The following is a 14,590-nucleotide window of genomic DNA, read 5'->3' as shown; positions in this document are numbered from 1 at the left end:
GGTGGTGTTGCAGTTATCGGAGGATCGCGCCTCGTTGATCGGCGTGGAGGCATCTTTTAACTATAAGTTTACAACGATGAAGATATTGATAAGAATTTAATAGGGAGAATTTGATGAGAATGACTCATGGAGTAACTCTCCATATCCTAACAGCACAATTGAATAGCACGATTGAATGTAGATTTAGTACTAAAAAGATGATAGCATTTGGATAATAATTTCCATGAGATTAGATATCTGTCAATAATACTGGAATTACAGATGTAACAAGTTCGGGAAAAATGACCTAGAAGTAGGCCTTACATCAACCAAGATGGGAAAATTTTGACAGAATTACGACCTAATCAAGACCTAACAGGTCCAAGTTCTAACAAAGATAGGAAATTAGACTAGAGTTTTTACATAAACTAAGTTATATCCAAAATAGAAGTCGAGGAGACTCTATCTGCGACGAGAACTACTAGAGTGAGTTCTTGGTTCTGACAGAAGGCGTTCTATGTCCCTCATACGCCGTTCAGATCTTGCTTGCTGAGCTCGAAGTTCCCTGACTTCGGCTTGGGATGCAGCTAGCTGTTGCTGCAGAGTCCCATTGGTTATCCTTGATGGGTTTTGAGCATTCTAACACTCCTAAGTGTACATACAACCCTAAATACCTTGGATCTATGTTTTCTCTATTATACATGCAATTATGAACTTTCCAAGGTATTACCCTATCTAGCATACAATACTTGATACTTGGGTAATCAAATGGATAGAATACATACCTTTGTTTGATGTAGCTTGTCTCCATGAAGCTTGAGTGCCTAGTGCCCCAAGTGTGACACCTCAAATGGTTCACACAACACCAAATGCACATGGAATGACTTGAGAGAAATGGAACACTCCTTGAAATCGTCTAGCCCTCATATTCACACATTAGTGCACGATTTCTTGAGCCATGAGATTCTTTTATATGGTGGCTATTAGGGTTACACCATGTAACTCATAACTTTACCCATTCCTTATGCTCCATGGATTTAAACCTCCATGGAGTATCCATGGGTCACCCCATGGACTTAGTCCAACATAAGGAATCTTGGATCACAAGTCCACATATATAAGAATGAATGATTTACACAATCAACCCATATATTTAATTAGTCTCCTTTTGATCACTTAATTAATTCCAAATTAATTCTTGATCAATACTAATTAAATAACCTTATTAATATATTAGAACTTATAATATATTAACCAACCTTAAGTGTTATTTCTCTCATTATAGTCTATCCAAATGCATGATGCCATGCAACCCAAATGGACCATGCCGGGTCGGGTCAAGTCTTACCAATTATAGTTATGGACTTAGACATTAATCCAACAGTCTCCCACTTGGATAAGTCTAAAACTATTATTGCGTATGACTTCAGGAACCGATCAGCAATCGTAGCTCTCAAAAGCTTCTGTCGAACTCTGACCTTGTCGATGAACTCTGACCTTTGTTAATGACTTGTCCATTAGATAAGGGATCATATATTCCTCCATTCTAGATATCATATGGACTGAGACATGGATTATCAATCATTCTCTCTGTCCATTTGTTGTTTCCCGATTTTCCATTCATGATGACTGACTGATTGAACAAATCAAATCAGTCCTGGCTTGGCCAAGCACTCACATGTATCATCTTTAAATCATCGAGGGGCCCACAGATATCGCTTTTATCCCGAAGGTAAAAGGAATGGATAAACTTCGACTCATATGGCTTGTTCTACTACTTGTTGAATCATACACAAAGGCATGTTTTATAACATCGAGTTACCAATGCGTTTTCGTGCAATCAATGTATAACCAACTCATAGTAACAACTCATATCTCTAGGTTTGAAGAATATAAGATATTATCGTCTCATGATCACTCGTGATAAAATCCATGAAGTGATTCAAATGAGCGCGGGTTGAATCCAATACTCAGAACTTATGAGCACTCATGAGTGTTGTAGCACCACTTTGTCCACCAACTTGGACCTCTACAAACCAACCCATGACAGTCTTGATTCATATCTACTTCCAACATATGACCGACTGTGGATGGTTTGAATAACTTAATCATTCAGGAAGAGCGACTTAGTTATTCTGGAAGTCAAAACATGCAAAGTGAAACACAAGAATAAATGAATCAAATATGGTATCAAACCCTATGAATATAAATAAACACTTTTATTTATCACCATACTGATTACTCATTATTCATTGTTTCGGTTTTATCAACTTTATACTTGAATTAAAAACACTAGTTGTCCCATGCTCCAAGCATGTACACTATGTTTTTCTTAAACAATAGCTTTGCCATACACCAAGTATGCACTCTATGTTTGTCTATGATCCTTACTTTGTGAAATAAACCAATTGAACATAATTTCAATGATTCTAATTTCACACTCCCAAATCCTTATCGAAAAAAGTGAGAATTTCAAATTCCTATCATTTATCGAAATCTGTTTAGATTTTAAACTTATATGCACTGACCCTCCTGTAATGAATATGTACAAAGTCACAAAGACTTGTCAACAGTCATTATAAGGTATTCCAATGGAGATCAACTCCATGGAAACTAAGTCTCATATTCAAAGTACATTGCTTTGGACATGCTTCTTGCATTAAGTTTTCTAATCTTACACATATAACTTCCACCTATGGAGACAACTCCATATTCTCATTTTGACTATCACTTCTGAATAAGAGATGCCTCTTTTCAGAATATGTCAATATGGTCCTTCCAAAATTAGCACTATACTTCCAACTGTCCCTGAGCAACCAATCTTTGGTAAACCTCAGATTGTACTCGACAATTGCTTAATCATTTTAGTCATATCCAATTCTAGACCTTTTCCCTTCTTAATGCCTCTGGGCATTTGGAAAAATTTAGAAATGACAAATATTATAGCACATGCAATCGATCCTGTACCTAAAGAAAATGGTACACGATTCATGATGTCTCACATAAAGACATGATTCTAGACCAGTCTTTTGCTACAATATTTTTATTTGCCATGTTTTCAAAATTTGACTATGAAGAGGGATGTCGTAATCATAATCGAATTTTGAGAACGCAATATATAGAATTTCCTTAAGTTGAACCAATCCAACATGAAATTCATATATATATTCTTGACTAAGGATGATTAAGGTCTCAATCTAAGCCTTTAGAACTGAAATGAAGTATATCCTCTCCCTTAATTATAGCAAAACAACTTTTTCAATCCCTGCAGCCTCACAAATTGAAACTTTTGTTTTCTATAATTAACATTGCTAACTTGCAACACTAACAATAATTATCATGCTCCCACTAACATGATGATTATTAGCATAACACTTATGCTCCCACTAGCTTTGACATGTACTCATAAATCAACTGGACTTCTAGAAATCAATACTTTATTGACTTTCTTACCAAAGTTCAGATTTCTGATACGAGATGCTTTGATAAAACTTTATCAAAATCATACACCTTTCCTTAGATAGCATGCATGTGTGTCTAAACAATTTCAGAACTATGAAAAGGGATGCCGTAATCATAGTCTCAATTATTTAGACCTTTTGCCTTGGATCTAAGTGTACATGCAACCCTAAATACCTTGGATCTATGTTTTCTCTATTATACATGCAATTATGAACTTTCCAAGGTATTACCCTATCTAGCATACAATACTTGATACTTGGGTAATCAAATGGATAGAATACATACCTTTGTTTGATGTAGCTTGTCTCCATGAAGCTTGAGTGCCTAGTGCCCCAAGTGTGACACCTCAAATGGTTCACACAACACCAAATACACATGGAATGACTTGAGAGAAATGGAACACTCCTTGAAATCGTCTAGCCCTCATATTCACACATTAGTGCACGATTTCTTGAGCCATGAGATTCTTTTATATGGTGGCTATTAGGGTTACACCATGTAACTCATAACTTTACCCATTCCTTATGCTCCATGGATTTTAACCTCCATGGAGTATCCATGGGTCACCCCATGGACTTAGTCCAACATATGGAATCTTGGATCACAAGCCCACATATATAAGAATGAATGATTTACACAATCAACCCATATATTTAATTAGTCTCCTTTTGATCACTTAATTAATTCCAAATTAATTATTGATCAATACTAATTAAATAACCTTATTAATATATTAGAACTTATAATATATTAACCAACCTTAAGTGTTATTTCTCTCATTACAGTCTATCCAAATGCATGATGCCATGCAACCCAAATGGACCATGCCGGGTCGGGTCAAGTCTTACCAATTATAGTTATGGACTTAGACATTAATCCAACAATCCTAACCCTTTCCATAGCTACCTCGAGTTGGCGAATGCGGACTGTGTTAACGCCAGAGTTGGCGTCAATCTCCAGGACTCGGTCAATAGATGCTCGACCTTGCTCGGTGTTCCGAGCAATCCTACGGACCATGATGGGCAGGACACGATCAGCGGAACCTCCCTCGGTGAGGTTGTAAAAGCTTCTGTCCCCATTGTAGGGAATGGGTTGACCCTGTTCCTGACTCCATCTGTTCAAGTTTGTGGCCCACAGAGGTGTGAGTCCTTGAAATGCTGGACGAGGGTTTGGGTTTGGAGCTACTGGGGGTAGGTTGTTGACTTCTGGCTCTGAGTCAGAACCATCAGAAAAGCCTTCAGCTTGGTGATCATCCAAAGGGATTGGGTGATCATCTTCTAGCTCTTCTCCAAGCCATCCCGCATTGCCGTTGTTGGGATATTATGGGTCTCCGGGGATATGGAATCCAGCCATGATATCTACGCGAGAAAAAGGGTATAAGAAATAAGCACATAAGTAGTTTATAGTAATACAAAATACTCCTATAGTATTTTAGGTTTATGTTCTGTTCTAAGGTTTTCGTTGTGGTATTGTTGGTAAGTTTTTAGACTTGCTGCAACCTCACAACCACACTTAGGCACATGCTAGTCACTCCTCGGATAATATAGTTGATCAGGCTATATCTTCCCATATTTGACTATATGTCTCTAAGTCTACTTGTGCTGCCCAACAATCGTAATACTTTTGTTTTGTCCTAGTGACACTGATTTTAGTATGAATGCAGGTAGGTATACTTGATTAAATATTTTATTATTTAAAAGTATAAACTCTTTATCAGAGTATTTTAATCCCGTTGTGTTTATAGTTTGTATATCTTTTATGGGTTGATATACTCGATTCACTATAAACAATGCTCTGATACCAATCTGTCACACCCCAAAACCGGAACGGCGGAATCGTTCGGGGGTGGAGGACGTCATGTACAGTATCACAACAATGAATAGTAGTAAACAAACAACAACATCATCCATTGCATTAATAATATAATTTAATACAAGTGTGTTCTGTTTAGTTTAATAGACACCAAAAATATGAAACAAAATAAAAGATGAGTCTTGAACGAGCTCCATCTTCTCAAAACCTGGCACCGGTACCTGTCTACTGGCGACCTGAGAATACAAGTTATTTTGAAAGAGTTGATCAGCTTTAAAGCTGGTGAGATCATAAGTATTTTAGTGTCATTGTTTGTAAGAAAGTGTTTGTAAGTATGCGATGTGTAAGTTTGTAAAAGTTTGTGAATGTTTGTAAAATGTTTGAATCTCCTAGAAAACCCTATGTTTTTCTACTAAAAGTAGCCTTCTACCAAGGCATCAAGTGTTTGTATGTGTGTCCCTTGTAAGAGTATCTATTTTCCCAAATCTGACTATCATTAACCAAAAATATAGTTTTTACATTACTGTTCATTGTGTGAAGATCACAAAGTGAATGCAATGGGAAATAAAATAGTACTGTAGTGTTGTATTAAGTAACTACTGCTATACTAACTACCTTAAACCAATTGTTATTTAAAGTACCATGTGATCGGCCTGTACCATACTACCGACTAGAAACACGACGATGTAAGACGTCGGAAGGAATGGCGTTTGGCACCCGTAGACTTGCAAGTCCCACTGTAGCGAGCAGCAAGGTGTAGGATAGTCAATCCAGTATAGATCTATACACAAACTCAACGCTCTCCACTTAAGGAGATTCTGAATACAAAACGAGCCATGACAGGTGATGCCATGCCCCGTTACGTGGCTCACATAACTGTAGTAGTGTTCTTGTATATGTATTGTGTGTACTAGCTGTATTGTGTGTTCTCTCTCTGTCTAGTATGTATGTATGTTCTCTCTGTTTCTCATAATAGTATGTTCTCTTGTATAATGTATAGTATGTACTAGCTGTATTGTGTGTTCTCTCTCTGTCTAGTATGTATGTATGTTCTCTCTGTTTCTCATAATAGTATGTTCTCTTGTATAATGTATAGTATGTCCTAGCTGTATTGTAATGTATAGTATGTACTAGCTGTATTGTATGTTCTCTCTCTGTCTAGTATGTATTGACTCATGTATGAACTGACTCATTGTATGTTTCATTGTTCTAGTAATAGTATTAGTAACTTCCTAAACTACACCTATTATAGTTTACTAGTAACATTGTTTGTATGTATGAACATGTTTGTATGTATGAACATGTTTGTATACCTTTGCTACCCAAAGGCATTGAATTGAAAGAAGGAACTTTTATATCTATATACATATACATAATATATGAGTAGGATTCAAACGACCTTCGGACAAACAACCGATACCCTAAGTCCACAACCAAACAAGGAACATGAGGTAAGGTGAGCTATCAGTCCTAAGTCCTTTCAATCCTACTTATATAACTATATCTATATAGATACACATATAACAGAATATAAGTTTAAAAGAGTTTAATATAAGTATTTGACATGTAAAAGAGTTTGTAAAACAGTTTGAAGTAGTTTGTTTGATAACACAGTTTGAGAAGTAAGAAATCCACTTGTTTGGTAGTTATTAATCACATGTGATTGATATAATAACTATAATAGTTCAACTTGTATTCCCCCCCCCCATAAAAGCATTTAAAATCATTTAAAAGGTTGATTAAGGGGTATGAACTCACCTGTAGTGAGTGGTTTGGATGAACGGATGGTATAGGATGCTAAGTGTCAAGTGAAGACTTGAGCACACACAAGGATCCTAATTAACATATAATAACACATATATGTATCCAATTAGTCATTTAACAACTAATTAATCAAGTTAAGACATCCTAGAACATGGAAAACACTTTGATTCAAGTGCTAGTAGTACCAAGGATTGCATCTAAGGGTTGTAAGGCTTTGCTTTTGAGTTTATGGTCCAAGGGTAAACTCTTCATGAGTTTACGGTTTTGGGTTTACGGTCCCAATGGGTTTACGGCCGTAAACCCATGGTAACTTCTACCATTTTGTGTTTTGAGGTCTTATAAGTCATAAAGAAGTATCCTTACTTCAAGTCTAAGCCTTAGGAAGTCATGGTGGCACAATTTCACCACTTTATAGAGTTTACGGCCCATGGACCATTTCTCCATGAGTTTACGACCGTAAACTCTATGTGTTCTTGGTCGTTTTGATGTTTAAGGTCCTAAACACTTCAAGGTAGTGATCTAGACTAGTATCCAAGGCTAAGGAAGGGACTAGGGCTCACTTTGCCCCATTTATTAGGGTTTACGGTTCAAGAACATGTCTTGACCGTAAACACCTTTGATCTTGTGTTTCTTTGTGTTTTCTAGTTGAATAAGAAGTGAAACAAGCCTTATAACACACTAGGATAAGAATACTTACAATAAAGGAGCTTGAAAGGGTGTTCACGGCCCAAGAACACTAGTGTGTGTTCTTGGTGTTCTTGGTGAAATGAAGAATGCTTGAAGATCTAAACAAATGGAATGATTTCATGGATGAAATCATGTAAGATCACTAGATTAAGGAAGAGATCAACTAATCAAGGAGGAACACACTTACTTTCTTGAAGATTTTGAAGAAACTTTGGATGATACTTGAGAGAGAAAGGGTTCTAGACTTGAAATTGTGAAAAAAAAGCTAAAAATGACTAAGTGTCACTTATATAGTCCTTAGGGTTTACGGCCCCAATACCATTTGGGCCGTAAACTCCAAACTATTGGAGTTTTGGAACTTAAATGTTGCACACTTTACCCTAAAGTATCCTCTCTCTAGTTATCTCTTGAAGTACTAAGCTTTAAAATACTTAAACTGACTCCAAAAAGCTTAAAAGTTAGCAGAAACAATTCTGACTTCTATTGAAGTGAATGGTTGTACAGAATAGAAATTTCGGGTTGTCACATTATCTCTCTCTAAAATCAATCTAAGCAATTTCTTGGTTATGAGGCCAACCCAAAAAAGACTTTACTCTTATTCATCAATATTATACCAATTTAGTTAGCACCTTAGACACTTTAATCAAACAGGTAGATCAAAATTGCTAAGATCTTATGGTTAATAGAATTAGCTTTAAGACTTGCATGAGGCTTTCATTATCGCTAGAAGAAATGATATCCTCCTTCCTCCCACTCTCTCATTCATCTCTTATAAATGTGGTAGAGTTTTTGGTCACATGCATTTGCTCTCTTGAAGATAGAACTTGGTTTTATCTTCAAGCTTAAGAGTACTTCACAAGACTAGTATCTTACATCATGTTGCCTTCTTGTTGGTGTCCATCTAAGGAAGGATTTTATCAGCATTCTTCTACAACCTCCAAGCATCCCTTTGAGGAACCAAAGAACTACAAAAGTTGTTATTTTCTTATACCTTTTATGACTGTTTTTCTTTCTATTTCTTGCAAGATGATCTTTGGTGGGTATAAACTTGTTTATGTTTGTTCAAATTTCTAAGTCTTCCGTTTGCTAAATCTTGAGTTTTTTGAAACTATTTTTGAATAAAAACCCAACACTATTAGGGTACCAAACCCACTAATGTAACCTTCTTTGAGACTTTCAAAATCATCCTTGTAAAGGTCACAATCGTATCACAATAGTCTGATGGTAAAAAGGATTGTGAAGTGTTTTTATGTTGGTTCCTAGAGATGTTGCTCGCTGAGAAATATTTGAAGATAGAGTGTTCAACCAAAACCTGGGGCATCTCATTTCGCAAGCGAATCGTGAAAATTGTATGTGATACGAAGAAAAAGTAGGAGTCCATTTGAACATTGTAGTACTATTTAAAACATATTTAAGTTTATGTAATCATTACTTTTGCTTGTTAATTTTTGCAATACAAACAATTATTTTTCAAAAACCATATATAAACACAAAAATAAATGCACAAATTTTAATTTCCCCATAAGAAATAACAATCTTTAATTGTTCACTAAAAAATACAAACTCCGAAATGCATAAAAGAAAAAAAATAACACATAAATAAAGATACATAAAAAAATAAAAAAATATGTTCCGGAATGACACTCCAGAATGCTACTCTGGTATCCGGTATTCCGAAGTAGCATTCCGGATTGTCATTACAAAACGTTTTTTTTATGCATCGTGTTATTTTTACAACAACATATAAAATTAATTATTTTTATAAAAAAACATTTATAAGGTTAGATTACTTTAGATTACTCAATTTTCCTAAAATTAATGACAAGATACTTAAATAAAACTTTTGTTAATGATGGTAAATTTGGCCAATGGTGAATGGCCATAACTTTTGGAAGAAAAAGTGGTGTAAAGTAAAGCCGAGAAACTTGAAATCGAAGGAAACCCAGTTGACATCGACGGTGACACCCATTTCCATTTTGACCCCATTTTCTTCCCACCTTCACTCTTTTTCATCTTTCCCCCAACGGGCAACTGTTTTCCCTAAACTCAAATTCTAAGGGGCATTCTGGTAAATTACTGACCTGATAGCTCCGCTTCTGAGTTCTGAGTGTGAGTGATGGCAACTACCGACCTGTAATCCCAAAACAACAATCCAAAGAAAGAACGACGGTGTCCCTTCCGAGTGAAATTTCCGCAAGTGGGCGATTGATCAATTGTTTTTTCTGTTTTGATTTCACCTTTTTAAACATCGAAACTGTAAAGCAAAGCTGAAATGGAACGTGGGTCGAACTCAGAATCGACCAATAAAGCAGATAAACAAAAGGGTAAAAAATTGGGTTCGAAAATCGAGCCATTTGTAACACAAGGAGACCACAATGCAAGAGATTTGAGATCTTGGGCCAAGAGAACCGGCTTTGTTTCTATTTTTTCCGGCGAAGTTGGGACTTCAAGAGGTAGGAGTAGTACGAACAGAGATGGGTTTCGCGGAGAGAGCGGCGGAGGTTCAATGTCTCCGAAGATTGAAATCGATCCTGTTCAGGGAACAACTAGGAACAGAAGCTTCGAAATCGAACCAGATTCGAACAGGAATAGAAACAATAGTGAAGCCGATCCCATTTTACCAGAAAGGGAGGAAAATGAAAGAGGAAACAGTGAAGCTTCTGCAAATTGGAATAACGGTGAGCATAATAAGATAGACGATGAATATGTTGGTAAACACGAATCCATTGATATAGCATATCCTGGAGGTAAAGGAGAATCGGAATGGAATCAACCAGAGATGAAGTATGGAATTAGAGACAACCCTGGTTTTGGTTTGTTTTCTCCATCATCTTTTACAAGTAGTTTATCTATATTTTACTTCATGGACAACCAATCATTCCATTCTCTTTCTGAATCGCAGCATCCCTCATCTATTATGGTATGCAGCACTATCTTTCACTCGCTGGTTCACTAATTTTCATCCCCTTGATCATTGTCCCAGCCATGGGTGGAACCGATGTCAGCCATTCTTCCTTTTTAACTTCTTCACTTTTAATCTCACTTATTAAACCAATGGCGAATTCACAATCCACCATTTTGACATAATTTCATAACAGAATGATACAGCTACAGTGATTTCCACAATAATGCTGGTTTCGGGTTTAACAACAATATTACACTCATACTTTGGGACACGACTCCCATTGGTTCAAGGGAGTTCATTCGTCTTTTTGGCTCCAGCTTTAGTCATCAGTAATTCTCATGAATACCGAAATCTTACCCAAAACGTAACCTTTTCTAATCTCAAATATCTCTTTTATCTCATATAGCCTTCCGTGATTACAAATATATAAATCGTTACATACAGAAATTTAGACATATAATGAGGGAACTACAAGGCGCTATAATCGTTAGTTCGATCTTTCAATGCTTATTGGGATTCAGCGGTTTGATGTCCTTGTTCCTAAGGTAAGTGCTTTATGTTCATATTATCAATTTATCATATACAAATATATTCATACATAAATAGTCAAAAAAATTGGAAACAAAATAAAACCTAAATGAATTATTCTGTTACAGATTGATAAATCCGGTTGTGGTTGCACCTACTATTGCGTCCATAGGGTTAGCATTTTTCAGCTATGGTTTCCCTCAAGCTGGTAGTTGCATTGAGATCAGTCTACCTCAAATATTATTAGTGCTTATTTTTTCTCTGGTGAGTGTCACATTTAATCCTTAATTTTTTCATATATTCTTTAACATTGTTTCTTTTGTGTAGCACCTTCGTGGAGTATCTATACTCGGGCATCGAGTATTTCAAATATACTCAGTATGTTACTTTTTCTTATTTCTAATTTATAAATTTATAAATTCTAAATACTTCCATCATAATATTATCTAATTCTTTTTTTTTTTAATATAGGTTCCTTTGAGCATAGGAATCGTATGGGTGTACGCGTTTTTCTTGACAGCTGGAGGAGCATACAACTACAAAGGATGTAGCTCTGAGATTCCAAACTCCAATATGTTAAATGATTCTTGCATTAAACATGCATATACAATGAAACATTGTAGAACTGATGCATCGAATGCATGGAAAACTGCTGATTGGGTTAGGGTACCTTATCCTTTACAATGGGGTATCCCTATATTTAATTTTAAAACCTCCATTATCATGATTGTTGTGTCCTTGGTGGCATCCGTTGACTCAGTGGGAACATATTACTCAACATCAACACGTGTAAATTCAAAACCTCCTACACGTGGGATTGTAAGTAGAGGAATTGGAATGGAAGGTTTTTGTAGTATATTAGCTGGGATATGGGGCACAGGGGGAGGGTCAACAACTTTGACCGAAAATACACACACCATTAATATCACAAACGTAGCTTCTAGAAGATCCGTAGAGCTAGGTGCAGTTATCTTAATCGTCTTCTCTTTTGTAGGTATTATTACTATTATACCCTTTTCCTCATAATCTTTCATGTCAACAAATATAAATAACAGAATCTGATTATTTCAGGTAAAGTGGGAGCAATTCTTGCATCTATACCACAAGCATTGGCGGCTTCACTTTTGTGCTTTGTGTGGGCCCTAAGTACAGCATTGGGAATTTCAACATTGAGATATACTCACACTAGAAGCTTCCGGAACATTATGATAGTTGGTGTATCATTGTTTTTGGGTTTCTCTATACCTGCGTATTTTCAAGATTATTATCAAGAAACGGCTTTCATTCTCCCTGGATACTTAATTCCTTATTCAGCAGCATCTGATGGGCCGATTCGCTCTGGAAATGAACAAGTAATTTCCTTTTTTACCCTTGTGTAAAACCCATGTCTCCAATTTTGAAGATCTGACATCTTTCTTCATGTCATTGTCAGATTGATTTCATAATGAATGCACTTTTGTCAATGAACATGGTGGTGACATTCTTGGTGGCGATAGTACTTGACAACACTGTATCAAGAAGTCAAGAAGAACGTGGTGTGTACCTTTGGAGTGTTGTTGAGGATTTGTCTGTAGATCCATCTTGTCTTGATGATTACTCATTACCAAAAAAGGTTTCTAAAGTTTTTGGGTGGGCGAAATGTTTGGGTGCATGATGAATTGATGATGAGAGGATACTTGTGTACATTTTTATAGACGATTTGTTTGTTTATTTAGTGTGTTTAAGGTAAGAGCTAAATGTTTTGGTGGTGTTTATGTTGAATTATATTGACATAAGCACATAAATAGGATCGAATGTGTTGTTTACTTTGTATAAGATCATGTAAGTTTTATTGATTAGATATAGAAAAGTTATTTGTAGGGAGATTTGATTTAGTTGTATTTGATGAGACCATTGATGTATTGATCGGAAGGATGCGAAGAGATGTAGTTTTTGTTGGTGATTTGTATCACTGATATTATTTAAGTGTCATGAGATTAATTTGTTGACCAATTCAATCTTGATGAATATTAAACAAGAATGGTGCAGAGTGAACACTTGTTTGAGTTTATTCAAGATTCAAAGTACATTGTCATTTAAGGGCTTAGGGGCGAAGCCCTGAACCAACGGGGGTCTTGGTGCCCTAATAGCGGGGTCCAAGGGGCAAATCCTTTGGCTGGTTAGCTTGAAAATTTTTATTTGGGTTAATATTATAGAAAATGCATAGAAATCAAATTTGAGCATTTTGACAAGTCAATATTGTAAATTGTTTGCAACATGGTATTTTATGACTCACTCTTATGTTAATTTAAAAAACACATAAACAAATAAACTTATGTTAATTACCAAATAGTCCCTATAAAAGCCCCATGGACATTCTACCCCTCTTAAACTAACTACTTAAAGTTCTGTTCATTCCTATAATTTCCATGATGACATAACTAGTTAAGGACCTCCCAAATTATATTTTTTACATTCTACCACTTGGATGCATGCCTATTTACATCAAGCGTTCTGTTATAAGTTATACGTTCAACAAGCTTATAAATTTGATGATCACATAAGACTGACATTATTAATTTGTGGGGTTGGCTAAAAAGACCCCCCATTTTATCATATATACACCATAATTAATTTTTAAAATTTTTTTATTGGTTGAAATTTCATTGTTTTCCGAAAAAATGATTATAGATAGTTGATTATAGGTTGACTTTTTTTTATAAAAGTGATAATAGGGTGTCTAAGGGGTGTCTTATTAGGCCGGAGGGAGTGGTGCCACTGAAACCGCACTCCCTCTTGTGCCATATAGATGCCAACTCATATTTTTTCTCATTTCATCAATTTGATACCACCGCAAGGGAGTAGGAGAATGGTTAGAGAGAGAAAAGAAAGAAGAAAAGAAAGAAAATGATTGGTTGAGAGAGGAGAGAGAAAGCAAATAAAGGAGGAGAGAGAATGAGAGTACGGTAGTATTTGGGTGAAGAGAGAGAATGTGCGGTAGAAACCGCAGTGAGGGGATGGTGTTTTGGGTGATGATGTGGCGGAACCGCGGTTGAAACCGCGCCCACTCCCTCTAGTCTTAGCAACACCCATTTGTGGAAGAGCGGAAGCAAAAACTAATAATTAGGAAGAAATTATAAAGAAAAACAGATTAGAGTACAAGAGATACAAGATGTGGTCAAAACGAATTGGAATGGAAAGTAAACTCTAAAAGTGTAAGGCCGAACGGAGTGATGCGGAAAGAGTGTGCGGGACTCATTCCCGCTCGGAGGAACAACGCACCGGCGGTGCGGGATAGGAGGCGTAGGAAGAAGGTGGGGGGAGGGGTTGCCGCACTCTCTCTCTCTTCTTGTGAGTGGCTGAAATTTGTTTTTTGTTTTTGTTTTTTTTTTGAATTGCAGGTTTTAACGAGGAAGAAGATGAATGTTTCTGGAAATGGCATATTTGGCCCCTATATTTTGGTTTTATGGCAGA

At 36.2% G+C, this 14,590-nt stretch overlaps 1 protein-coding gene across 1 annotated transcript; it reads left to right on the top strand.

The window, feature by feature from the left end:
* The first annotated feature begins 9,653 nt into the window (after positions 1 to 9,653).
* LOC145138755 (Xanthine/uracil permease family protein) lies at positions 9,654 to 13,129 on the top strand. The gene is made up of 9 exons (XM_079072781.1): positions 9,654 to 10,517; positions 10,607 to 10,704; positions 10,803 to 10,973; positions 11,054 to 11,154; positions 11,266 to 11,401; positions 11,465 to 11,515; positions 11,609 to 12,131; positions 12,209 to 12,489; positions 12,570 to 13,129. Exons 1-9 carry the CDS (start codon positions 9,977 to 9,979, stop codon positions 12,789 to 12,791), a joined length of 2,124 nt encoding a protein of 707 aa, XP_078928907.1. The 5' UTR covers positions 9,654 to 9,976; the 3' UTR covers positions 12,792 to 13,129.
* The last annotated feature ends 1,461 nt before the right edge of the window (positions 13,130 to 14,590 follow it).

This window comes from Lactuca virosa, chromosome 9 (assembly GCF_052849685.1).
Source record: "Lactuca virosa cultivar CGN04683 chromosome 9, Lactuca_virosa_CGN04683_v6, whole genome shotgun sequence".
NCBI classification, from domain to species: Eukaryota; Viridiplantae; Streptophyta; class Magnoliopsida; order Asterales; family Asteraceae; genus Lactuca; species Lactuca virosa.
Note: the sequence above shows the minus strand (reverse complement) of the source record. Positions and strands in the feature narration are given on the sequence as shown.

What these genes read in the sequence shown, in the direction of transcription:
- LOC145138755 (XM_079072781.1), top strand. Translation starts at nt 9,977, where the DNA reads ATGGAACGTGGGTCGAACTCAGAATCGACCAATAAAGCAGATAAACAA. An exon ending in CAGCCATGGGTGGAACCGAT is followed by an intron (nt 10,705 to 10,802) that starts GTCAGCCATTCT and finishes ATTTCATAACAG; the next exon opens with AATGATACAGCTACAGTGAT. An exon ending in GAGTATTTCAAATATACTCA is followed by an intron (nt 11,516 to 11,608) that starts GTATGTTACTTT and finishes TTTTTAATATAG; the next exon opens with GTTCCTTTGAGCATAGGAAT.